Raw genomic sequence first — 26,011 nt, forward strand, 5'->3', positions numbered from 1 at the left:
CGATCGTAGCAGGAAAGTCACGCCGCCGCAGCTCGTCTCTCTCCCTCTCGCATTTCTCGGTGTGCATCGCGTGTGGGAAGATGACAATGCACCGGTGGCCTCGCGCCCGATACGCCTTACGCGGTTACGCTCTCGCAGCCCCGGGGAATTCTCCTCTGCACGAGCGTGTGTAACTCGCGCACTCTTCCCTTCTCTTCTCTAACTAAGAGATTCGCTACCGGCGCATTGATATTCCGACACCGGGATGCCCAGTCATCCTCCCTCCTATGCACCGGCCGTTCTTTTCTTCTCCTTCGAAGGACGCGATGATCGATCGGTCTCTTTTTTTCTCTCGAGAACACGGGGTGGTGCACTCTTTTCCCTCCGTTTCTTCCACCATCGCTCGACCGTGGGTGGAAAAGTTAACCCGAGAGATAACCCGTAAATACTCTCCGTTCATTCTATTCTGACTTCTCGCTGACTAATTTCGTTCGAGGCTAGTTCACGGATCATATATAATATTCGTATTAGAGTTTTTCAATTATTAGAGTTTCTCGCTCGTCGAGGGTTATATATTTCGAAAACATTGAATGAGAAAAGAGGCCTAGAACATGCAAGTCGAGAAGCTACTAGATTCTTTCCAATGCGACTCGTGCCCCGGGTCATCGATTAAACCGAAGGAATTATCGTTCGACGGGCTCGTTCACGTCCCGTCGTATTGTTATTCCCGTGACGACTGCCACGGGCCTGGCAGATACCCAGTTTTTCTATTAGAGCCAGCGTCAAACCTTAGGAATGTCTTCTGCCAGGACAGGCCTGACGGTCACATTTCCATTCGCACATCTCATAATCCCCCCTCCTGATCAGCCATTGCGCCGTTAACGCGCATCGCTAAAAAATTTGCCTCAAATTTATTTTCAAAAAGAGAAATGACCGGCATGGTGAGCGTTAACCCACGATGCCGTTACGACGTGATCCAAAATAAAGACGTGAAACAGCGCCTGTTAGCGCCTGTTAGATATTCGATGGAAGAAAAAGAATTCATAGGTAATTAGAGTTTCTGATCGAACTCTAAGGAATTCAAGATCGGTTTCTTTCTCGAAACTGCTTCGGCACAATTTCCGACGAAAACAATTTTATGGAAAAATTCGAAACGACGAATCGGTATGAAATTTTCAATTTTCAATTTCGCCGGTCGAAAGGTGAAAAATTGAGAAAAAAAAAAAACGGAATCAAAATTTTTTTTTAGAGGAAGATAACGTTACGCCAACGGCCGGTATTCGGAACACGAAAAAATCGTAGGATACGATCGTATCACCGGTTTCATTCTCGTTTCGACGTCGACGACGACACAAGACGCTCCTCCTCCCTAAGTGGAAAATGAGCGAGCGCTCGCTGCCGTTCATAAGGTTAAACGAGTGTGCTGCAAGCAGTTCGCAGTGTCTAACGTTGTTAAACATCCCGGCTAGGAGAAAAGAATATACGCGGAGTGAAAACGCGTTTATCATCCGGCGAACGGTGACTATCGTACGATAATTGAAGGTAATTGACGTCGGAAATGCAATCGCGTGAATCATACCGACGCGAGGATATCATATAAACAGGAAAAGTGAACGTGCAATTGGAAAGAAATATTATCAAGGAAGAAGAATGTTCCAGAAACGTGCATATTTGGTACACTCGATTTTAAGTTTCTTTGGCCTCCGATATTTGGTACACTTGGTTTCCAACGAATCGAATACCGTTCTTTTTTTCCATACTACTCGAATCCTTTTCCTTTCGAATCCTTCACAATTCTCGAATAGATTTGTTGGAATTAGATTAAATTGAGGAAATTCGGGCATTTTTTCGGGCGTAAAGAGTAAAGACTCGTCTCGTTCCTGCGGAGGCGGAACTTTTTTTTGAAGAAAATAACCTCGCATCAGGGAAATCAGAGAGCGATGTCGATGACTTTCGATTCCAATTGCACAGCTCATTTTTCAATCATCGCTTCGACCATTTCCGAAACGCGAGATACTTTTCAATCGCCCCACCAATGATTTTCCTATTAACGTTATGCAAAAGCCATTCATCCCGTGGCAGATACTCGCGAATGAATATTTATAATCGCAGTATCCATAGTTTATTATCAAAGAAACTATTCATTCCCTTCGACAACTCTATAATTCATAACTGACACGACAATAAACCACAATGTTTGTTGCGATATATCCAATATATCCAAGTGGTAAAGAATGAGATGCTCATTAAAGAGTCACACTTTAGCTCCATTCATTAGCCGCCGTTTATTTATTACGGCCTACAGCGTCAACTTGCGGTTGCAACTCTCGCGTTATTTACCTGTAGCAATAATAAAAGTAATAATAAGGGAGGACGGGGGGAGGCGACGCGCGAGTCGAGGTCCAAGAAAACTGAAAACTTCGACTTCTTGGAAACGGTAATTATCCAATTCATAGATTGCGTACGTTCGCGACACGTTCCAAGGATGACGGATCGAGGAGAACGTGGTCGTTGCGAAAGTCGACGAACGCCTACGAGATCCTGACTTAAATAGCGCCATCATCGTCGTCATTATCATCATCATCATCATCATCATCATCACCTCTGCCAATCGTACACGAAACGTACGACGCGAGCGCGTGCCTCGCGCAACGCGTGCGTTTCGTTCGCTCGAGATAATCCAGGGATACGATGATTATTTATTCAAGAGATAAATCTCGAATTGGGACAATTCGTTCGACGTTCGAACGCTTAAAAGCGTTACTTGGTAACGAAAGGAAAATCGATGAAAGTCTCTCCGTCCGTCCGGTCTTGGCTAATTTCACCGTTCACCGAATCGTGAATTCCTTCCGTATATCGTACATTGTGCGATGCAATTACTTCCGTCAACTTTTGGTAAAAGAAAATAACCAAATTTAAAAGAAAGTTGTACATCGTCTCGCCTTTCCATTATGCTCGTTCGATATAACTCTCGATCGATTTTCATCCCTCCGTCATCGACGACGTTGCTAATCGAACTCTCATCGAACGATGGGATCGACGATAATTCGTCCACGCTCGAGAAGAATTCGAATTTCGCTCGACGAATGTATATAGGTTAATCGTTTAGCCAGGTGAAATTTGGAATAAGATTAAAACCAGTTTCAAGATTTCTCCCAATATATATATTGTTCGAAACGAAACGTTGGAATCGTCGCATCGTCCATTTCGTGCCAATCCATGTCGATCCTCGAAATCGGAGGAAAACAGATTCAAAGATCGATTGGGAACGCGAACTCGATCCTCGCGTATTTCGTCGCTCGCGTGGAAAAACCGAGTTCGATCTCGAAGACACTCGGCGAGATCCTCGGCGAGACGAAGAGTCACGTTTGACGAAGAGCTTGAAGGACTTAATTAGAGCGACTAGGGGGACGTCGTTCGAGGAATATCGAGAAACTTCATCGATTAAACGACATTAACGGAGGTATATTTACCGTTTTGCCGCGAGTTACAAGACTGATCAATAGGCTCGACACTCGCGCCACGCCATTTGCATATGTGTATATGCAAATTTCTGGGTAATACTGTCAATAGCACGTAACGTAAGCGTATCTGGCGTGGCGCGTTATAAATCTCCCCGTTGCCCGATATTCTTGCACGCCACGATCCGCATAAATGCGCATGCAAATTCGTCGATCCGATTATTCCCGATCCTTAACCCGCGCGGCAAATCAAATCGCCAACAGCGAAACTTCGAGCTTGCTTCGAAGATTAACGAGTCGTGGAAGCTGCCCCTCCCCCCCGCCCTCTGACAACACCCTATGATCACCCATCGTGCGTGATTATCGTTAGCTTACGTTTGTTTCGCTTTGTTCCTGCCAACTTAACGCAATCAGGACTGGAATATCGGAAGGAAAGGAAGAAAGGAAGAATCGCGCCTTCGTGTTCACGAGAGTTCATGTTTAGAAGAACATTTTTCCCCGATATCGTAAGGAATTGTTAGATTTCGCCAGAATGATCCAAAATCAAATATTCTCCATTTCTTTTTTGTTTTCCCTCTCTTTCTATCTAGACTAGAGTCCCAGAGAGGAACGTTGAAGAGAGCATTTAATCTGTTGGAATAGATCTATTGCGGTCTAATCGAATGACTAGATCACCGTTGATGATAGCGACTGACAGCTCGTGAAGATCATCTGATTGATTCAATGGCTACAATATATATATGATAGAGATCGCTCGTTGTTAGAAGCGATATGTTAGATATCGTTTAGACGATCGTACGTAGATACATACGTAGAGAAAATGATCCGTAATTAGATATCGCCACGTAGATATCGTCGTCTCTACGATTAATTCAAACGCCGTTGTCGATCGTTCAACGATTATCTCTCGAAGATCGATAACACGAGAATCTTAGAAGTTAGTCACGATCGGGAAACAAAGGATAGAAATAATCACGTGACGCAACGGTCGAACTTCCCGTTTCCTCGCGACAAAACTCGAGCAATCTAGGAGCGATCATCTTATCCTTATTTCGCGAAAATACGTAAATGGCGAACGGGGACCGTTGCGAGCACGATCGACGAAGATGGAGTGGCGCCAAATATCGTGGATGCAATTCTCGGGGAGTCCCGGGTGAATGACAAGTAAATCAAGCGTATAATTGGAATTCAATTCGCACAGTGGCACAGATACACGGCATTAGAATTCCGCTTGCGGGCCTCGCCGTTGTACGTTGTACGTTGTACGCTGCTTGAGGCGCACACGCACGCGCGTGCACGCGTATTAACGCGTCGATCGCGAACCAAGGTGCACACCACCGGTGATCCGTCTTGGAACGTCTCCCCGAGTGCTGCTACGATATGCGAATCGCCGCCCCATTTCGCGGAGAGGAGTGCTAAGGAATGCGCCAATTAACCAAGAATCGTGAGTCGAGAGTAGGCGTAAGAACGCGATTCCACGATCGTAAATTACGCGAGTTGCTTTGATACAGGACGCGGAGAGTGAAACCGGAGTATCGAGAGATACTCGATTCCGCCCAAGATTATCGTCTCGTTATATCGCGGCCAATAAGAATCTTTGGTCCTAATTATTCTTAAAAAGATGGACACGAGGCACGGAGCGGCTTCAATTTCGCGTTAATGAAACGAGAAAACTGCGTTTCTTCTACGAATTTAAACTCTCTACAACCCTCTTAAAAGAAAAAGAGAAGAGAAAAGAAAAAAAAAAAAAAAAAGTATCCCAAGGAAATAATTTTTTCCCAACTTGCTCGTCCAATTTAGATTCGTATCGTTTCCCGTCCAAACACCCAGTACATTCCCGATTGCACTCGACACTGAAACTAGCCGGGACAGAGGGCATAAATAGATAACTGCATCGCGCGCTCGAGAGGCTATCGCGATCCGAACGCAACGTTTCGAATCACTTTCGAAACCGTGTCGTGAGGAAAAATCGAGCGGGAGGAAAATCTAATTTTTCTTCTTTTCCCTTTTCGCTCAAATCAAATTCTCTCCGAGCGAATTGTATCGAATCTTTTTTCATTCAGAGACAAAAATAAAAAAAAAAAAAGAAATAAAAAAATAAAAAAATGAGAAGAAAACGAAAAAGATCACGAGATTTTTCGAGATTTTTACGAGCCAAGTAATACGGGGAGACGGGGAAATCGGCGGTTGAAAGCGGCGGAGGGCAAAATACAAACGGCAAAAGGTTAGAACAGCGTGACAGCGGGAAGATGTCATTGGTGGTGGGAAGGGTGCCGGTGGCGACAGTAGGGGGGTGCACGGGGCTAGAGAACCTAGAAGGTTAACAAAATCAATACCGGTGGATGGGAGAGCTGGTGGTCGGTCGGTCGGACTGCTGGGGGGCTAGGTCGGCCACTGACCTTTATCCAGGCCAACTGCATCATCCCCATTTCTACGCGCGCACGCACACAGGGGAGGTCGTCTATTTTCACGGTGAGCCATTTTCGTCGAATGAAAACAATCCGAGCGTGTGCATACAGCCTCCTACTGTTACTCCCGACCGGGGAAAGAGAAAGAAAGAGGAAACCGGGTCTCGACCTTTCACGCTTGATGGAATCGCGATCATCGATCTCGCCAATAAACTCTTTCCTCGACCAACCACCACTACTCTCTACTCCACCGATATTCACAAAATCCGGCCGGGGAACTACCGTTTCGCCAACTGTCTCTCGAAAAGTGAAAAACGGCGCGGATGATAATTCATTTCGAGAGGAAATAGTTTTCGATGCCCCGCCTCGAAAAGCAATCGAGAGGAGGATATTGAAGAAAGGCGAGAGTGGGAGAGGGGAGGGAGGTATTATAAAAGACGGAAAGGTTGTTCCGATGAAATTCATTGCGCCTTCTCATAACGCGTAACGAAATGCTCCTCTCTTGACATCGATATGCATCTAATCGTCGAGTTTAAAAAGATCTTTATCATCCTCTATCGTCTCGATTCGACGAAACAACAATGGTTCGATTCTTTCTTATAGATCGAATCGTGGATGCACGCATTTCTTAGCGTTATCAACCAATGGAATCGTTCCCCCACGAATACCAGCGATTAGCCTACTTAGGCGGGAGAAAAGTAGCGAGCGGAGTAACGCGTATCTGCGTCGTCGATCTGAAAATAACAAGAGCACGAAGGGCTGTTTTAGATTTTACGAGTGGCTCTTAAACGATCCAATGGGATTGTGTTTCGTCACGCAAAGCGCCACGAAAATACGCGATTCTACGTACAATTCCAATCGCTTGGCTTTTATTGCAAACCGCTCGAAATTTCACACTCATAGAACTCACACGTGGAGGATTCCGAAAATCATAGATTCTAATAACAATTCGCGACACCTGCGATTTAACGTTTCAGCAAACTCTCGAGGAGGAGTACTCCAACCATGCACGCAGCTGTTACGCATATATATTCTCCTTTAAGACGAATCATTAGCCCACTTGGTTCCGTGGAACAAAGTTGGCGCGAATCTCCGCACGAGTTCCGTTGAACGTCACCTTTAACCATTAAGGAACGTCACGAAATTGAACTTCCGTGAACCGAATTGGAGCGCGGAGATACAAGTTCTTCCCTCCTATATATAGGCTTTTCAATCCCTAATCTTAGCCAGTTAGAAACTTGATATTCCGTATTATTATTTCGATACTTTTCACGAATCATTCAGATGGCTTTACACGACTTGATCAATTTGAAAACATCTCGAGTCGCAAAAAATTTTTTTTTTTTTACCAATATCGGAATTAACTCGGTTAATAATCGAAGTTATTCCATTACTTACGATCTCGAAGTAATTTCGAAGACTCCGTTCTACAAACTTTGTAGCGAGAGGATCCGAACGATCATTGTACATAATTGAGTCAACCAAGTAATACTCGTAAAACGCGAGAGAGTGTTGCTCTATCAACGGCTCAATAAACGAGCCGATATCTTCGAAGGCGAAACGAAGACTAACAAGATTTTATGAGAGTGACAATAAAATATAAAAATTGGTTACTGGTCGAATCAATTCGGGTAAAAGGGTAAAAAAAAAAAAAAAAAAAGAAAGAAAGAAAGAAAGAAAAGAAAAAAGAAAGGATCGGCTGCAACGAGAGACGTATTTAGCATTTTTACTAGAGGGAATTAGCATGCTGGCGCGTTAGCGGCTACCGACTGTCGCGATTTAGGCCAATGAACGTCGATATCGATGATGGCGGTCGTCCTTGTCGAGCAATGTTGTCCTGTCGACGACTGAACCATCGTCCACATGACCCGCTTTTTTCCAAGATGTGGGACGGACTAGTAACGCGTGCTCTTCTCTCCACTGCTCTCTCTTTCATTTAGAAATCCATGCGTGCAACTACCACTCGATAGAAACTACTCTTCATTGACAGATTTCGCGACCAACCAATCCCGAGACTTTATCACCGATCCGCTTCGTGGATCACGAGCTTCCACGCAAACTATGTATGTATATAACGCATATCGAATAACCTAGCAACTCTAAAGCTAATATAAATTTAGAAGAAAGTAGTGATAATCTGTAATCTTGGAAAAATTCGTAGATCGATCTATTCTGATACCGATAAAAAATTTTTCCTTTTTTCACTTTTCGTTTATCGCAAATTATCTACCATAAATTTTGCTGCTCGAAGAAAGCGTACGAATAAAATGTACAAACAAGCGAAGAAATCTAGAGAAATGTCTGTGACGAAGTATTTTTTTCGCGAATCGAATACGTCTAATCGCGTATTCCTCGAAACGAAACGGCAAAATCGAAAGAACGATACGCGGATCTATAACACGTATCAGTAGGAAGGTTCAGTGAACGGGACATCGTTCTACAATAATGATAAGGGCCTTGCATATGCAATATCAGATCGTGACTGTTAATAGAATAAGGTGACGGAGGGTCTTGTTCCACGCCGATGGGACAAATGAAAAGAAATGACGATCAAGATGAAGACAAATGATTCGCGGTACTAGACTCGATCTCCTAAAAGTAACAGAGACAAATCAGCAGAACGAATCGAACGTCTCGACAGAGCGTTGAGTTCACAACATGTAAAGTTCATAAACGCGCCAACGACGATCTCGTTTTGTTACAACCGATGCTTTTTCGTCGATGATTTCACTTCTTCTTTCCCCTATCGCGTCAATAATATCGCTCGATCGATTAATATCAATTCCAAAATTCTTCGTATCATTGTCAAACGTTAAAATGGCAAATTTCTATCTATCTATATAAAATTTAATTTTTCACCAATTCAAAATTTCCAATGTATAATTTCGATAGAGCGAGTTGATACAATGATTTGAATTTTCAACGTCGAAGATTAGAAAATGAAAGATTATCGCGATAGGAACGCGTGGTCGTGTTCACACGGAAGATCGACTGGTATTCTCGGCGGCTGTTTGGTTAACCTACGCGGAATTGCCGATTAGCCAATTCCACCCGATGCAAATGACGCGGGATCGTACGATCGCCACTTCCGACGTATTATGTAGATATTCACGGGGCGAACGGAAATTTCGGTATAGAAAGCGTCGCGTCTCTTCCAACCCGTTTCGGCTTCGAGTATTTTGCGTTTCAAATCGCGGCCGTGATTCATTCCACGCGGGCAGAAACGCGCGCCTAGGTCGATACCAGAAACTTCGTGGAATTCTTGAATTTTTATAACGCGTCATGGTCAACGCCAACTTCCGTGAACCGATAGATCGGGACGTGAACGGCATTTTTCACAAAACGATCGACGATCGGGCAACACGTTGGCACTGTTTCTTCGTCTCGCCTCGTTTACGCGAATAATGTATTAACGATTGGTGGTGTTTGTGGAGAGAAACGTGTGCGGTAAGAAATCATCTGTTCCCTTGTTTTTCGCAAAATCACCCGTATTTTCATCTTTAAAGCGCGTACAAGATACTCGCATTACGCATTTCACGGCAGAAATGGATTCGCTTCGAGATCAGAACGCATCGTAAGGATAAGTGATACGCCGTTTGTCGAGTACATATATACATATATATATATATATGTAAGTCTTATATGAATAGTACATATACGAGATCGCATTGATTCCATCGAGATAGGACACACACGGTGGTAAATGAAACCGCGAGTCCAGGACTGGACGAGTTCAACTGCCAATTAGATCGGACAATAACCTTTTATCAACGATGCCGAGGGTTTCAACTAAATTGCAACACTCGTGCGACGATAGATAGAGCAATTGTCTAACGTTGATCGATAAAATAATTTTAAAATTATTCGAGAAAAACTGGAACGATAGTGAAAGAGAAACGCGTTGATGCATTTAACGCGCATTCATCAGTTAATTACGTGAAAAAATTATTAAGTTACTTTCCTGCATGTAACCGAGCAAACCACTAATTAGGCATATAACAGCACACAAGAGAGTGATACGTATATGTTTGTTATGTGTGTGTGTGTGTGTGTACCAATATACTTGCTTTTCACGTACCGTTCTTTTACTCGCGGTTTAAGAGTAAAGGGTTAAGGCTACTTGTAAACTAGAGAAAACTATTAATAAAATATTCATGATAAAGAGAAGTAAAGTGAATGTAAATTTAAAAAAAAAAACAAAAAAGAACGTATTCATTAAGAAATAATATTTACTGCAGATATATCCAAATTTTATTTTATTTTATTTTTTTTTTTTTTTTGATTTATTTAATACTATTCAAATTTATATTAAAATTTATATTTTTCCTACTGTATCACTCTCTTTATCGTTGCACAAATAATATTGCCTTAATTTTTTCATAATGTATCTCGTGCATTTTATATATTGCTCATACGAGATGCACCGATTTAATGGAATTCCTGAGAATAGACATAATATGTTCAAGAAAGATTAAAAAAATTTAAAAACTATATAAGAAACCTACAATTGATTAGTTAAACTTATATAAACATTGTATAAATAGCATTTTATTAAAGTTTATTTAACTACCTATTTTATAAAGTTATAACCTATAACTACGGAATAATATTAGAAGTAGATAATGCAAGGCCACTGTATAGTCGACAACGAACAATCTAAAATTACGAAGTAATATGGAAGGAAAGTCAAGACTTACCACATTGCCCGATTCCAGCGAGGAACGGACGCTCCGCCTGTAATTTAAAAAAATTCTTGTTAAATTACAATATAATATATTACGTATAATATTACAAACCACATTTAAATTGATCGCCATCTATCTATCGATGTATTATTATAAAACGATCACTATTCTCTAAATAAAAATTCTAAAACAATACTCGTACATATATTATATATCGTACACTGAAAATAAAACTGATCGTTTTACGAGAAACAATAGAACGAAGGCGATAAAATGAATTATAACTACTGCTTTTTTTTAGACCGTAGTTTGTCACTTGAGAAACTCTATCCATATATGTATATTCCGAACTTTATCATTTGAAAAATTACTAAATTAATATTCAATTAGAATTTTCATCATAATGATCAATTTTTTTAATTTTATAATTTATTCTTTACTTTTTATTGTAAATTCTTTGAGAAAATATACCTATAATTGAAATGTATATATATTTCCCATATTTTTTAACGTCATGCAAAATCTATTACAACTTTATACTACTTTAAATTGTACATTATACGATGAAAAATCGTTTTTACGTACCTTGGAATATATAACAAATCATATTATCGCAAATTTCGTAAGACACTTTGATAATTATATTTAATAATTTAAGAAAACTGTTCGTTTCCACTTTTTAAATTTAACTAAGAGCACGTCATAACCACTAAAAACTTCTGACATATAGTTAAGGTTTCACAAGTTGTTTCTAGAATCTACGCAAGACGCGACATCTATGATCTACAATATATAAGATTGCATACAAAGCTTAAGCTCCTTAAGGCATATATTTTTTTAACTATCTTATTTCAATTAATTCCATGCTTAATGATTTTAAATGAATCGCAAATTCAACAAATAAAATAATTTTGAAAAATTAATCTACGTGAATTAATATTATGCAATTTTAATTTATAAAGATTGGAAATTTAAAGATATGTGATATTTTTAATATAAATATATATACATTAATTTATTATTTATTTATGATGTTTGAATTTCAATTAGAAACAAGTGTATACAAAAGATCTGCCTTATTGCTTTGAGAATGCATAAAGTTGCTTGCTATTAACGTAAAGAGGAGCAACTCAAAAGCTGGTAGCACGACGACATATTTATCCAGACAGCAGACAAACATTCTCACTTAAGTATTTGACACCTGCTCACTCACTTTCATATACTTCTAAAGGACTACAAGGACTCCAAATGAAATTACATATAAAGCACAATAAATGCTAAATTCTCAATGCGAATATATCCTTCTTTTTATATGAATTTTTTCTTCAAACTATCTTGTTTCCATTTAACATATTGATGGAAATGGAAATGAAAATTTAAATGCATAATACTTTATAAACTGTAAAAAAAAATAACTATGCATTATTAAAAAAAAAAAAAAAATAGAATAAGTAATTTAAACTAAATCAATTTAAACAAGATAATATTATTATAAAATTTTAGAATATTATTAAGCGATATTTTAAAGCAATAATATCGATATGAAACAGATGATTTATTATTTGAAAAGTCAATTGTATAAGCACGACTCATCATTTTAATTTAATAATTAGAATTCCATTGTCGCAATGATGCATTACGATATTTGAGAGCAAGCTAACAGTGGCAGACTCACGTGAGTAGAACGAATTACGTTCATACGAATTGCGTGAACGCGACTACGCATAAATAACGTCGCTGTGTGTACGCAAAGTGTACGACGACTGTGACGACAGTGGACACAGTTGATCGCGTGAATAAACACACATAACATATACATACAGCAAGTACACTTACACATATGTATACACGTACTCTCACCTCGATACAAATCGGCAAGCAGGCAGCAGGCCGTCACAACACGACGGTCGTCGCATCCCCTCCCGCCACACTTCGATCGTCCTCTTCTCGTTCATTCATTCTTCCTCCACGCGACGCCGTTGTTTCTCTCGAGTGATGTTTGTGTCAGAAACATAAAAAGACGACACATCATAGTTACTCACTATTCGACACTATACACTGATATATTAACCAAATAAAGTATGATTTTCGACCAATCAAGCGCAACAAATCGAATCGTATCAACCAAATACGATAACATCAAAAGGTAACACGAAAACTCCATCAGACTGACGCCATTCCTTCATCCAGACTGTTTACATCGTGTCGAGGATTGCGATATGGCGAAAGTAAATTGCATAAATGTCCCCCACACTCACGAGACTTGGTGTTATATTCGATTACTCTGAAACCGTTCTTGTTTACACCGGCGATTAAAAAGCAAAACAAAAATTGTCTTTCACGTACTCCGTAAGATTGCGCTACTCTTCAAGTCTAATGTCTCTAGGCGGCGTGACGTGAATACGGCCTATTATACGTAAAGCCATTAATAGGAAAGCAGCAATGATGAGAAACAACCAACAGCACCCGTACGTGAAATGTCTAACATCATGAAGGAAACTATCGTAAACTGCTCGCAGAATACGTGACACGTTTTCAAGGACGTCCACGAATGTAACACCGGCAACTTCGCCGCTATTACAACAGTCGAACGACATTTAACCAAGCCCCGTTAATATCTCGAACACTCTAATTGCCTAAAATATAACAAACTGAAATCAATTAATAAATAGAAAACACTTACAAGAATGTCACACCATAGAACGATGTGCCGCGACAACACGACTAAACGGGCTAAGCGAGTTTTCGCTTTCGACTGAAATCGAATGTCCTGCCGGCTAGCCGCTGACAAGAACCTATATGAATTGCGTACGTGTGCGCACGCGTGCATCGTTGTGTGTGTTGCAGTATATCGTACCGCGCGTTTCTACCAGCATCAAGTATCGAGTATCCGGACAAGTAAATGTAGTCTTATCGAGCTCGCATTACAAAACGCCAGTGTCGACAAGATGAGTCGAGCGATTAAATTACATATGACACGCGCGTATTGCACTCTATAATGACAGGTACATCTTTTTACCCAACCTTGATGGAAATCACTTCGTGTCGTCATTAGTTGATCATAGATATTTTTGATCAACAATCTTCATCCTTCCTGAATCCAATAAAAGTTCACAATTTCGTCTGAATATGGTTTTACATGAATATCCATTTTAAAATCATTGTATATCCTTAAAAAAAATCTCTGAATCATTATCTTCATTCATATTTTATTGAGAATTGTTTAACATCATTTTATTGCAATTAAGAATTTTAATTAAAATTATCATTCAAGATATATGGGAATAATGGAATGCTACTCCATCACTGACTGTGAAAGTTGTATTAATTACAGCCTCTTAATATGTCGACATTTTTTCGCTCCGACTTTTATATCTTTTTGGGCGAGGAACGAGAAACCATCGTTCTACAGGAAAATAATTATACGTTCCTTATTATGGATTAAACTTCTATAATCTCGCATTCAATTATATAAAAAATATAAGTTAAAAATGAATATAAATGAAATTATTTATTGAATTATTTCTATTATTTACATATACTTATTTTATAATGATAAAATCTAAAGAAAAATTTGTTTAAATAAATAAAAAATTTACATTACAAAATGAATTGTTTCTGCATTTTCATTAAATTTAAAAAATTATTATGTTGTTATTTTTTTTCTTCATTCAAATTATATTTTGTTTTTAACTTATCTATTTCTTCCATTTTCTTATCTACATCAACTCGTTTAAATGCTTTATTACTTTGATAATATAAAACTACTAAATATCTATTACAAACATTAAATCCACTTAAATGATCGCAAGCATTTTTTGCATCAAATATATCTTCGTAAACAACAAATGCTGTTCCCCTAGTTTCAGCAGTATTGCCCCTGCAAATAAATAATTTATTAATATCAAGAAATTGTATGATATTAATTTTATAGTATCAAATATTAGGAAATTTAGTATAGTATTAAGAAAGTAACTTAAAATAAAAAATACATAAAAAAATAAAATTCAATTCACTCGAATACTTACACTCTAATTTGTCTAATAGCTCCATATTTACCAAAAATATCATACATTTCTTCAGCAGTAATTTTGTATGGCAAATTTCTTATATATAATACTCTGTTTACTTCTGGAGGTAATCTCACCTAAAGAATATATATTTTTATAAAATAACAGAAAAAATTTAGGTTAGGTTATTAATATTATTATATTGAATATTTTACGTATAAATATGTGTACTTACATTAGCTCTTCGTTGAAGCATAGCCATAGTCATCTTGAAAGCAAATATTTTTTTATTTATTACGAGAAATAAGAACAAAGAATACGCAAAACACGTCAAAATAAATTCAAGTAGTTTAGATCGTATTGCATACAATATATACTACCAGAGAGCAGCACTGTACTTTTCCGTTCTCCTTCAGGTTTTTTTATTCTTAAAAAAAAAAAAAAAGAAAAATTAGAAATAAATAATAAAATTATGTTGATTATTTTTATTTTTTATTTATTAACAATACTCCAAAACAAACAATTAAAAATGGTACTAATAATAGGTATTATATACCTATATTTATTAATGAATAGCATTATGATAGCAAATGAAATATCTATATAATGTTACATTAAATTTTATACATTGAATTACGTTTAAAACATTTATGGTTTATATTTTTTCTTTATAAAGAATATATTGATCACACAATTTAAAAATTTGCTTGAATATTTTAAAAACGATTGATAAATTGACATCGAATATTAAAATTGGAGTACAATAGCTATGTTTTTTATTTTTAGACAGTCCTTTTTAGTGATAAAACATGTATTTATCAAAGTAGATATTGCTAATGGAATGAAATGATGGCACAACAGACCAATGCCTGGTTACAATTAGAACCGTCAGATATTTTTCTACGAAGAAAGCTTCGTTAATATTTTATACTTTATTAAAGGCTGCAATATCTACGCTTTGTACATAATCTTCGATATCCTGAATTTGTTCTGTAAGCCAATCTACAGAAACTTTGTCATCTTCAACAACACACGAAATTTGAAGTTTGTGAATTCCAAAGGCAAGCGGAACAAGTTTTGCTGTGAAAGAATAATAATATAATAGAATAAATATTATTTTAAATTTAAATTAAAAAAGATATTATTTATTATATATTTATATTCTAGATAACTTACACGCTCCCCATAAAAGTCCATCAGTTTCAATTTTTCGAACTTCTTCTTCCATTGCTTTCATATCCGTTTCATCGTCCCACGGTTTTACGTCCAATATTATATTTGATTTAGCAATTAAGGCTGGCTCTATAAATTATGATTATATATAAAACAATTTGTATTTAAAATATAAATGCAATACACAACTTACTTTTAGCTTTCTTTGCAGCATATGCAGCCAGTCTTTCTTCTCTAAGTTTTGCAGCTTCTGCATCTTCTCCCTAATAAGTCAAGTATTTAAACAATTTACAGTATAGATTATAAATTACAACATTTACATTTCAATATTTGTATTATAGTATTTGTGTTGATTTTGTGTAATAAATAGAAAATTATATTTAAATGTATTAGTATTCTGGGAATATCTGGTGTACTATATTTCGTAAATGTCGTATCATTTTATCACTTTTGCACTTGAAGACACGTGTAAAGTGTACTAAATGTATAAGTATCGTGCAGAAATGATTTTCGATATTTATGAAAATAGAAGAGGATTAACTGCTTAGTGTCTTCCATTATTTCTGCTCACTTGCCTCTGAATCTGAACCAAAAAGATCAACATCTTCATCATCATCAGCTTTTTCTTGTGTTGGTTTTGAAGCTGGTTGAGGTTTAGCAGGACAAACTGCTATTGGATCAGCAGGTACAAAAGTACGAATCTTGATTTCAAGAGCTTTGACACGTTCCTCCAATTTTTCAACAGTATTTTTCAATTCTTGGAAGACTGTTAATGAAGATTTAAAATATGGAAATCTATATTATTATTAAAATAATTTAGCATAATAATTTATAATACTGACCACTAGAATCTAGAATATCCTTTTTATTTTCATTGGGAGTAGCAAAACCAGCAACAGCTGCAATGTCATCCATCTGAAAAATAAAATTTAAATGCATTTAAAATAAGTTAAAATAAAAAAATTATCAATTATTATTAAATAATTAGATTTTATACCCATTAATTTATATTAATATTGGATATATTAGTAAGCAGTTTTGAAAATTTTGTTATATAAAGGTGTGCAAAGAGTGCAGTACTCACACACTGTAAAGACTGTTTAATATGTTGACGAGCCTTGGCAACCTCATTGGCTAAACTTCCACCAGCAGATAGAATTGGACTAGTAGTTTGTTGATTTCCCTGTATCCAATATTAAAAATCAACTCAGACCAAACTGACTATTATAAACAATTCAATATCATATCTCCACTAGAATTTATAAATAATTATTCAACAATAAAATATACAATTATAAATTTTTATTTTTAATTCTTTATGAATTTATTTTTGCAATTATATATAATTTAGGATACAAACAAAACAAATATTGAAAATATGACATCATTTATATTAAAAAAATATTTTATAAATATTTAAATGTAAATTTATATTTTTCAAGAAAAATTAAGTGGAGATAGATATTTTGAATGTTTAAAAAGTGAATAAATTTTAAGCATAATGAATATGTTAATTACAAAATAAAAGATTAAATAAAAAATATTTATCAACAGTATATTGTTAATAAATTTATGATCACAATAAAATTTATTTTAAATCAGAAGCAAACATGCTTTACAGCACAATCCCCTTTGTCACATAACAAAAAACAAGCAAAATATTGAATTAAAACTAATTAAAAAGAATTAAAATAAGATAAATATATACAATATTTTTGTGGTGTTCACTCAACAATTACTAAATTTAAGAAATTTAAGACAGGTAATAACAATATAAATTTAAAATTTATGAAATAAAAAGTTTATAAAAAAGAATAAAATGATTTCATCTTTTTTTTTTTTTTTTTAAATTTATTGTAATAAGCAGATTCTCAGTGATGATTTAGGCAATATGAAATGTATTATAATGAATGAAATTAAACTCTATAAGTATTGCATTGCTGCACACAAAACATTAAAATAATAAATGCATTACAGTATATACCTGAATAGGTAACTGCTGCTTATTCCTTATTAATGGAGTAACATTTTCTTTTACTTCCTTAGTATCATTTTTATGTTTTCTATTTCTATGTCTTGTATCTGCTTTATTCTTTTTTTCTTTTACTTCCTTTGTATTATATTTTTTAGATGCATCATTAGAAGGACTAGTTTCTTTCTCTTTTTCTTTTAAATCATTTTTAACATTATCAGATTTTTGCTTTTCTTCTATATTTTCTTTTTCTTGTATATTTAATTCATCTTCATCTTTATTTATCTTTGATGTTTTTATTTGACACTTAGAATTTTTTACATCATTTGAAATATTCTCAGATATCAATAACTTATTGTCTTTAGATTTTTCAGATTTAGTTTTAATCAAAGAGTTATTATTCAGAAATGAATTATCATGACAACTATTGGTTAGAGAAACTTCAGATTTAAGCGAGCAGCTTTCCATGATCTTATGAGACACCACCTTGAAACATCAAGCTATGCAAGTAAGAACTTATGTCTTGTAATTAATTGAGTAAAACAGAAATTAAACAAAGCATGTCTTTTACATGCTTCATTTACATTGTCGCTACAAGACACAACTGCACAAAAACTAAATATCTTGAATAAAGAATCCATGCATTCTCAAATTTATTGAATGTATGAAAATATAGAACAATACATTGTAAAATTACAAATATAAACAAATAAACAAAAATTATATTGCTTATTTTATTTTTTCATTTTAAATATTATCGATTATATTTATTAGAAAAGTTTTATTAAAAATAAAATACAAAATTAGATAATTCATTTGAACACACAATAGAGAAAGAAATGGGAATTAAGATCTTAAAAAAAAAAAAAAAAAAATAATAAAATTCCCAACACCTCATGGAATTACAAGCAGATCAAATCTTCCCTATCACCAGATATTCCCTGAAGTGTGTGTTAAAAATGTTAGTTTTTTTGTTAGTACAAAGAAAAAACACAAGGCACAACAAAAAGACAATTATTAGCTGTGGATGTTGGGGCTGATAATAATAGATTCTTAAAAAAATTTATGTTTATAAACATACTTTTAAACATTATAATTATTTATAAAAAATTATTTTAATATTATAATATTAAAAACAAATGAAACTTAAGATTCATTTTATTTGCTAATTCGTATGTTTAGAAACATTTATCTTACTCCTGTTGGCAGTTTTATATCCAATAACACATTAATTCACAATTCATTAAGAAAGATACTTACCTTGGCCATTCTTTCAAAATATAGTCGTTCTGCCTTGTCATAGGATGGTTTGTCAAACCATACCTTCTCTTGTGCTAATGCTGATTTCTCCATTATTTAGGGCTTAGATGATATATTCAACAACAAAGATGTAAGTAAATATCTGCAACATGAAATTTTTTAATTTCAGAATGTTTTAAAATAATCTCATATATAAAATTAATCATTAATAAAATTAATACAAATAATATATTAAAATTTATGATTTTTATATAATATTATTCTTATTTATTAAATATTATTCTTTATTTATTTAATTTTAAACTTATTTATAATTTAGAATCATTAGAACATATGGAAAATAAAAATATTAAAAAAATTAATTAATTACATTTATTAAAAATACAATCTTTTTGTCACATATATACAGTATATAATAAAAAGATATATAATAATATACATTATAATAAAAATTATTATATAACAAGGTATATTAACAACATCAACAACTTAATATATATAGCTAAAAGTATAAATTAATATCATAAACTATCATCATCACTAAAATATTCAGATTTAAATTTAGCTTTATTTAATATCTTATGTCTAGGAAGATCTAATTTATATTTCTGACTATTCAATGATTGTTGATCTAATTTTCTTTTTATAATATCTAACAAATAATAAATTTGTTCTTCTTCGTCTGTTTTAATCACACATGGATATATTTCTAATGCTTCAAAATATTGAACAAATGCTTTAAGTTCATTAAAAGAGGAATGAGTAGAATAACATACATTAAAAGTTCTCTCTTTAACTTTATCCCATTCCCCTATTATAGTTGTATCTTTTTTCCTCCATTTCATTACAGATGGGATAACAGTCATGATATTCATATTGCTTACATCACTTCTACAATGCAAACCTGACACAGATATTTTTTTCTTGCAAGCATGAATTGAAGTACTATATGGGTCATTTGTGATATAAGAAGATAATTGTGCAATACGACAATAAGTTTCAAATACATCATTTCTTACATGAATTTTCATATTTAACTTCTTAGACAATTCTACAAAAAGAAATTCAGAACCATATATAGCAGAACATTCCAGAATAACAACATTCCTTGGGTCTTTGCTTATCCAATTTTTAATGACTTCATACATTTTAAATATACTTTCTTGTCTAGTAGGGAAACTAGAAAAGTCGGTACTTAAAAATGTTGTATCTAAATAAATTTTAGTAAATGATTTAGATATCAGTTTAGAATCATTATAATAATGTAAACTTTTCAATTTGGGAAAATCTATTGGATTAATACGAAAATCACCGGTATATAATATTGATATATTATTTTTTTCAAAAAGAAACATCACAGAACCAGGACAATGTCCTGCTGGAACACAAGTTACACAAATAAGAATTCTATCTTCATTTTTTATTGAATATTCTATAACAGTTGGAGAATTAATATCTATTTCTTTTACACAAGATGTTTTAAATTTAAATCTATTTTCTAACAATATTTTTGTAATAGGGCTACAATAGAGACATTTGTTATATTCATCTATATGCTCAAAGAACATATCTGATAAACCATACATATGATCAGAATGACAATGACTAAGAAAAAATATAGAAGATGTTAAGTTTGCTCCATCAAAACGATCCACTGAGATGCCAGGTATCTCCTTAATAAGCCCAAGAAAAGTTGACATTCTGATAGGTATTTTGTTCCTGTAATTTATAAATTTAATATCAACTATGCCAATACTTATTTTAAAAAAATTATATTATATTATACTATATTGTTATAATAGTTTTTTTCATATGTGAATATAACAAAAAGAAAATAAACAAATAATTAAATACTTTTGAAAATGTATCTTTAATTTCAAGTATAAGAACTTAAAGAAATGATGATAAAAATAATAATGATAAAAATAAAATTTGTACAACGAAAAATTATCATAAGAAGGAAACAGATGTTTGCAAAATTGAAGGATGAAGATTTTCATAGTAGGTTATAATTATATTGAATATATATTTTACGAATGAAAGAAACAGATTAGAAGAGATTATTTACAAACCAATAAATCAACAACTTTAACAACTGTATACGAACAATCAGTAAACTTTTCACTGAAACATTATTAACACGAATCCGCCATGTGCCGTATTGATCGATTAATTCAACGGTTATACATATACCGAAGTATAATTGATACGACGTATGCGAATACTACAAACCAGGTTGATCTGCATGTTGATTATATATTGCTTAAATATTATTAAATATACCTTGACTCGTTACAGATTGTCAAATTGATGCAACAACTGTCTACTCGCCAAAATTTCTGTAAGCCGGATATAATATGCCAATTGAAAAGAAATAGAAATAGTAATGTTCGATTAATGAAAGATGTCACTAGGATACCTTATTTCTACCGCTGAATTCAACACACGTTTATTTTTTTAAAATGTTTTAAACAGAATTTTTTAATTTTACTAATAAATTGTAAAATAAAAATTATTTAATTTTTTTATTCATTTTTATATTTATTATTAAAAGTAGAAATAAATAATACTATAAGAAAAGCTCTGATATGTAATTTTATAATTTTTTTACAATATAATTATTTTATATTAATATATATTCTTAGAATTTAATTAGATATATACAATATTAAAAATAAAATTTAAATATTTGCAATTTTATCTCAAATTTTTCCTTCTTGATGAATAATTATGTAAAGAATTCAAAAATTGGCGGCAATTGGTTAACGGTTACTATCTGTTAGTTTACATTTCATACATAAGGTAAATCAATTTTTAGTAAGAATGACTGCGCAAGGATCACCTGCTAAAATGAAAGAATTACGTTTACCTATATCAAGGGTGAAAACAATTATGAAAAGTTCTCCTTACGTCGATACAATCGGTCAAGATGGATTATATTTAGTCACAAAAGCTACGGTAAGACTGGTATTTAAATATTGAGGTTAAGTGACGCTTAAATATAATTTATATATTTGTAATTACTAAATTTATTTCATACATTAATTAAAAATTCTTGCTTTCTATGCATTTTATATTTAAAATATTTACTAACCAATTGTTCAATATGTGTTCTATTCATATATTTTTCTAAGTGATTATTACAATTATTTTGCAAGATAAATATGAACAAACAAAGATGAAAACAATTTTATAGGAACTATTTATACATTATCTAACGGAAGAGGCACATTTGCAAAGCAACAAAGGAAATTTTTTAGACTACAAACATCTAGCAGAAGTGGTACAAACAAATGATACATTGGAATTTCTCAGGGAAATAATGCCTAGAAAAATAACAGTGAGACAATTCAAAGAAATGATGGCTGCCAAGAATTCACATAGCAGTTCATCAGAAAATAGTTCAGACTCTGACAGTGATAGTGAATCAGACACAGATTCTTGTTCTGATAGTGATGATAGAAAAGCAGATGATAATTCATCAAATAGTGAACAAGAAAGTATAGAAAAAGAGAATGGAAAATGTGATTCCATTAGTGACAAAAGTGAAGCAAGTGAAAAAAGTGACAGTGAGGATGAAACCAAGAGATAAAAACAGAACAAATATTTTCATAAGACAGGCTCTCTGATTATTTAAGAAATATTTCAAATACAATTAAAAATAATATATCTTTGCAAATATTTGGTTTTTACCATTTGAAACTATTTAATATTTTAGATTGAATACAGACAATAATTTTAGATGTTTAACACTATTTTTATATATATTCATTAAAGACAAATTGAATACTTAGATAAATTGAATATCTTAAATAGGACATTTTTATTCATAATAAATCATATTTATAATTTATAGATACATTATTAAAAAAAATTATAAGCATAAAGTAAAAAATTTATTTATTTTTTCAAATGCATTGATTTAAGAAGCACCATATTATTTAATCTTTTTATTTATTTATTTAGTTGATTTATTATATAATATGAAATAAATGTATTAATTTTTTAATGTTTATTTTTTAAATTGCATCACTCTATTGTTTATATCATCTTATATTGGCACATAATAATTTTATTCTATGTTTTATTTCTTTAGAAGTTAACAAAAAGATATTAATTTTAAAAGAATATATTTTAATAACAATGCTTCGTAAAATTCTATTCTTGATGCAATTTTTTAGATACTGATCCTGTTGAAATAGTATCATATACATCCTCATTTAATTTAATTGCCAAGAAATAAATTTCAGCCAAAGCTATGATCAGAGCACAAATTATACCTAATAACAACCTAAATCCAAAATCTAAATTTCCTACTATTAATTCCACACCTATAAATCCAAAAGCAAAACCTGCTAGCACAGAAAATACAAATTGTGCAACAGCTATAAGTTGCTTATTTATCTGCTTCACTGAAAAAAAAAAAAATATACATATAAATAAATATAAATGAAAATTATGTTAAAGGAAATTTATTTTTTAAAATAAAAATCTTACTTTGATATGAAATACTGTCTTCTGGTAATTTCATTGTAGCTGTATCTACATTTTTTGTCATAGCTTTATATTTGATAGCATCCTGTTGTGCTTTCAATTTTTGTGTTCTTGCTTCTAACTCAGGGTTTCTTGGTATAATTTTTGGAGTTGGTAATTTGATATCATCTTCTTCTAAAAGCTCATGTAAATAAATACTTTCCATATTGGTGGTTCTATATTCTTCTAAATACTTATTTAACCATTTTAATTCATCCAGTTTTAATAAAATATCTTTCTGCTTATCTTTAGTTGATTTTTTTAAAGCAATAATAGCAGGTGGGATATTATTTGTTTTCTTTATATTTTTGCAAATAAATTCTATTAATTTCTTATTTGGTTTGATTTTTATAGAAGGATCTTCTATTGATTCAACTGGCATTTTTGTATTTTATAGATAATAAGATGTTATATTAATAATAAAATAAAAACGTTTTTATTAAATATTTATATATTAAATACAAGCCTGGTATTATTTTATGTTATAAATTATTAGAATATATGCATAAAATATATTATATTGCTATACTTTATATAAGAATGAAATAGTTATTGTACATTTATGATGTGATGTGCAATTTTCTTTCTAAATCAATGTAAAATTCTTTTATTTCATTTTCTTTCTCTTCAAAAGTTTGATTTACTTTTTCACACTTTTCACTCATATCATTAACAAATTTTTCCCATTCTATTTTCCTTGCTTCTCTATTTGCTTGTAATGCTATATCCTAAAAAAATTATTTGATGTCCAAATTAATGACAAATGTGAGATATTTCTAAAAATTTAATCGAAATCTTGAAATGAAAATAATCCATACACTATCAAAATCTTGTTCTTTTTGAAGAACTCTTTCACACATACTTAGGGCAACATCAACATTTGCTTTTAAGCTAGGTAAATGACAATCCCCAAGTTGTTCTGTTCGATCGAGTTGACTTTCTTTTAAATCTGTTGAATATTCAAGTATTTTGAAGAGTCGTTCCACTTCTCGATCGTCTCTTTTTTCCTATAAATTTTTTTTGGTTGTCGAATTATAGGTTATGCAAGATGATACATGAAATATTGTTAATGTACATTCATACAATGATCAATTAATCTTCTAATGAAAATAGTAGCTCGTAGATTTTTTTATATAATCACTATTTTTTTTTTTTTTTTTTTTTTTAAATGCAGGTATTTAATAGCAAGAACTCAAAAGTTCTTTACCTGAAATTCGCGTAGGAAAAATGTTATTTCACCTTGAATGAATGGTCGATGATCGAATAATCGGCTCCAAATTTCACCCGTATCTAAAAATATTACATTATATACAAATTAAATTATAATCAATAATTAAAATAACAAGGCATATACATTACATATTTACAATCAATTAAAAAATGTCGTACCTTTAATAATCGACGCCATGTTCTTCTTATGATATTAACATAGACAATATATAAAATAGATTCATCATCTTATAATAAAATTTTATTTATTCTTTTTTTTAAATATAATCGTGTATGATTTATCGTTATCGATATTGTTTTTAAAGTGATATTTTATATAATAAATTAAGTAATATTTCATTAAAAATCAGAAACGAAGTAAAAAATATTTCTGGATAAAATATATAATTTTTAAAAAAAGAATAATAATAATAAGTACCTAATAATAACTTAATAAGTACATAATAATGAAAATACAAAAATTATTAAAATATAAAATATTAAACTTTAACCTCCATGTTTTTATTAATTTTTGTATTAGATTATGTTATTGTATGCGACATTATCGATTTAAAGTGAAATAATAATACTATTGAGATAAAAAAAAATTATAATTGTAATCGATGTAGAATTTTTTTATCATATTTAATATGAAATATTATCGTGATTATTTTTAATAGATTATCAATCAATTTAAATTGTGATCTATCTATAATTATTTTTTTTATTTATTAAATATTAATTAAATTATCTACATATTTATTATATTTTATTTTATCATTTTGTCTTAAAATTTTTATTTTTATATTAAATTAATTATAATAAGATATTATAATATTAATATTTTAATAATTTTTTCTTTTTTTTTGATCTTATAAGAATTCTAAATTAAAGTATATTGTACAATATTTAGATTTTCTGTTGATTTTTGAATGCAGAACTAGTTTACGACAATAGCCAATCAAAAAATTGTTTGGTGAATTTGTACCGTATAATGGTGCATAGCATCATTTGTCTGTCAAAAATCATCATGACAAAATATATAATGTTGTAATGTGATATGTTGAATTGTTAATTATTAGAAAAAATGAAGTGATTTTACTTACTATAGTTTTTTATATCTTGATATCGAAGATAATTGTTTAATGTGTTTTATATATTTTTATGGTATACATTTTTGTTTTCATCTTTCAAAATTTTCAGAAAATATGGATTATTCGTTGTTTTTTTGAAGATTCAAGTAATAATAATTCATTCAATTTATGCAAATTTATTACGATATATATAATTATGCAATTTTATTACGATATATACATACAAC

At 32.3% G+C, this 26,011-nt stretch overlaps 6 protein-coding genes across 13 annotated transcripts in view; 1 reads left to right on the forward strand and 5 right to left on the reverse strand.

Annotated features, from left to right (window-relative positions):
* The window catches only part of LOC122713366 (solute carrier organic anion transporter family member 74D), a 78,444-nt gene extending 65,164 nt beyond the window's left edge, over window positions 1-13,280 (reverse strand). Inside the window, exons 1-3 of one of the 3 annotated variants that reach the window (XM_043933741.1) lie at window positions 13,217-13,280; window positions 12,394-12,518; window positions 10,546-10,582 (exon numbers count right to left, since the gene is read on the reverse strand). In XM_043933741.1, coding sequence (XP_043789676.1) covers window positions 10,546-10,582; window positions 12,394-12,488 — 132 coding nt within the window. In that variant the 5' untranslated portion in view covers window positions 12,489-12,518; window positions 13,217-13,280. Of the gene's footprint in view, window positions 1-10,545; window positions 10,583-12,369; window positions 12,519-13,216 lie in introns of those variants that run through there. The other 2 variants (XM_043933738.1, XM_043933740.1) reach the window with 2 other exon arrangements.
* An 847-nt stretch (window positions 13,281-14,127) lies between these two features.
* LOC122713370 (splicing factor 3B subunit 6) lies at window positions 14,128-14,913 on the reverse strand. The gene is made up of 3 exons (XM_043933747.1): window positions 14,779-14,913; window positions 14,562-14,680; window positions 14,128-14,413 (listed from the first exon to the last, which is right to left on the reverse strand). Exons 1-3 carry the CDS (start codon window positions 14,809-14,811, stop codon window positions 14,188-14,190), a joined length of 378 nt encoding a protein of 125 aa, XP_043789682.1. The 5' UTR covers window positions 14,812-14,913; the 3' UTR covers window positions 14,128-14,187.
* A 109-nt stretch (window positions 14,914-15,022) lies between these two features.
* On the reverse strand, window positions 15,023-21,348 carry LOC122713480 (probable elongation factor 1-delta). Of its 6 annotated transcripts, none has more exons than XM_043933972.1 (9): window positions 21,232-21,348; window positions 18,949-19,090; window positions 17,701-18,174; window positions 16,801-16,899; window positions 16,559-16,631; window positions 16,292-16,482; window positions 15,910-15,979; window positions 15,720-15,845; window positions 15,023-15,623 (listed from the first exon to the last, which is right to left on the reverse strand). In XM_043933972.1, the coding sequence occupies exons 2-9, from the start codon at window positions 19,039-19,041 to the stop codon at window positions 15,469-15,471; spliced, it is 1,281 nt and encodes a 426-aa protein (XP_043789907.1). In that variant the 5' UTR covers window positions 19,042-19,090; window positions 21,232-21,348; the 3' UTR covers window positions 15,023-15,468. The 6 variants fall into 6 exon arrangements, with proteins under 6 accessions (XP_043789907.1, XP_043789908.1, XP_043789906.1 ...); XM_043933973.1 differs by lacking the exon at window positions 21,232-21,348 and adding an exon at window positions 21,056-21,210; XM_043933971.1 differs by lacking the exon at window positions 21,232-21,348 and adding an exon at window positions 21,021-21,210.
* A 358-nt stretch (window positions 21,349-21,706) lies between these two features.
* Window positions 21,707-22,779, forward strand: LOC122713227 (chromatin accessibility complex 16kD protein). The gene is made up of 2 exons (XM_043933472.1): window positions 21,707-21,906; window positions 22,145-22,779. Exons 1-2 carry the CDS (start codon window positions 21,772-21,774, stop codon window positions 22,538-22,540), a joined length of 531 nt encoding a protein of 176 aa, XP_043789407.1. The 5' UTR covers window positions 21,707-21,771; the 3' UTR covers window positions 22,541-22,779.
* A 109-nt stretch (window positions 22,780-22,888) lies between these two features.
* On the reverse strand, window positions 22,889-23,985 carry LOC122713226 (transmembrane protein 199). Its single transcript, XM_043933471.1, has 2 exons — window positions 23,446-23,985; window positions 22,889-23,360 (listed from the first exon to the last, which is right to left on the reverse strand). Exons 1-2 carry the CDS (start codon window positions 23,861-23,863, stop codon window positions 23,107-23,109), a joined length of 672 nt encoding a protein of 223 aa, XP_043789406.1. The 5' UTR covers window positions 23,864-23,985; the 3' UTR covers window positions 22,889-23,106.
* On the reverse strand, window positions 23,908-24,904 carry LOC122713228 (biogenesis of lysosome-related organelles complex 1 subunit 5). Its single transcript, XM_043933473.1, has 4 exons — window positions 24,871-24,904; window positions 24,689-24,771; window positions 24,300-24,488; window positions 23,908-24,209 (listed from the first exon to the last, which is right to left on the reverse strand). Exons 1-4 carry the CDS (start codon window positions 24,887-24,889, stop codon window positions 24,042-24,044), a joined length of 459 nt encoding a protein of 152 aa, XP_043789408.1. The 5' UTR covers window positions 24,890-24,904; the 3' UTR covers window positions 23,908-24,041.
* Window positions 24,905-26,011: the final 1,107 nt, after the last annotated feature.

The sequence above is a fragment of the Apis laboriosa genome, unplaced genomic scaffold, assembly GCF_014066325.1.
Source record: "Apis laboriosa isolate Shangri-la unplaced genomic scaffold, ASM1406632v1 scaffold23_cov150, whole genome shotgun sequence".
NCBI classification, from domain to species: Eukaryota; Metazoa; Arthropoda; class Insecta; order Hymenoptera; family Apidae; genus Apis; species Apis laboriosa.

Coding starts and splice junctions, on each gene's coding strand:
- LOC122713370 (XM_043933747.1), bottom strand. CDS start 14,811: ATGACTATGGCTATGCTTCAACGAAGAGCTAAT. Junction 14,681..14,778: donor TGCTTCAACGAAGAGCTAAT/GTAAGTACACAT, acceptor TATATTCTTTAG/GTGAGATTACCTCCAGAAGT. Junction 14,414..14,561: donor GCTATTAGACAAATTAGAGT/GTAAGTATTCGA, acceptor ATTTATTTGCAG/GGGCAATACTGCTGAAACTA.
- LOC122713227 (XM_043933472.1), top strand. CDS start 21,772: ATGACTGCGCAAGGATCACCTGCTAAAATGAAAGAATTACGTTTACCT. Junction 21,907..22,144: donor ATTTAGTCACAAAAGCTACG/GTAAGACTGGTA, acceptor ACAATTTTATAG/GAACTATTTATACATTATCT.
- LOC122713480 (XM_043933972.1), bottom strand. CDS start 19,041: ATGGAGAAATCAGCATTAGCACAAGAGAAGGTATGGTTTGACAAACCA. Junction 16,900..17,700: donor AGCAGCAGTTACCTATTCAG/GTATATACTGTA, acceptor TATTGGATACAG/GGAAATCAACAAACTACTAG. Junction 15,980..16,291: donor TTTTTGGTTCAGATTCAGAG/GCAAGTGAGCAG, acceptor TTGACTTATTAG/GGAGAAGATGCAGAAGCTGC.
- LOC122713226 (XM_043933471.1), bottom strand. CDS start 23,863: ATGCCAGTTGAATCAATAGAAGATCCTTCTATAAAAATCAAACCAAAT. Junction 23,361..23,445: donor AGACAGTATTTCATATCAAA/GTAAGATTTTTA, acceptor TTTTTTTTTCAG/TGAAGCAGATAAATAAGCAA.
- LOC122713228 (XM_043933473.1), bottom strand. Junction 24,489..24,688: donor TTTTCCTACGCGAATTTCAG/GTAAAGAACTTT, acceptor AAAAATTTATAG/GAAAAAAGAGACGATCGAGA. Junction 24,210..24,299: donor AAGAACAAGATTTTGATAGT/GTATGGATTATT, acceptor TAATTTTTTTAG/GATATAGCATTACAAGCAAA.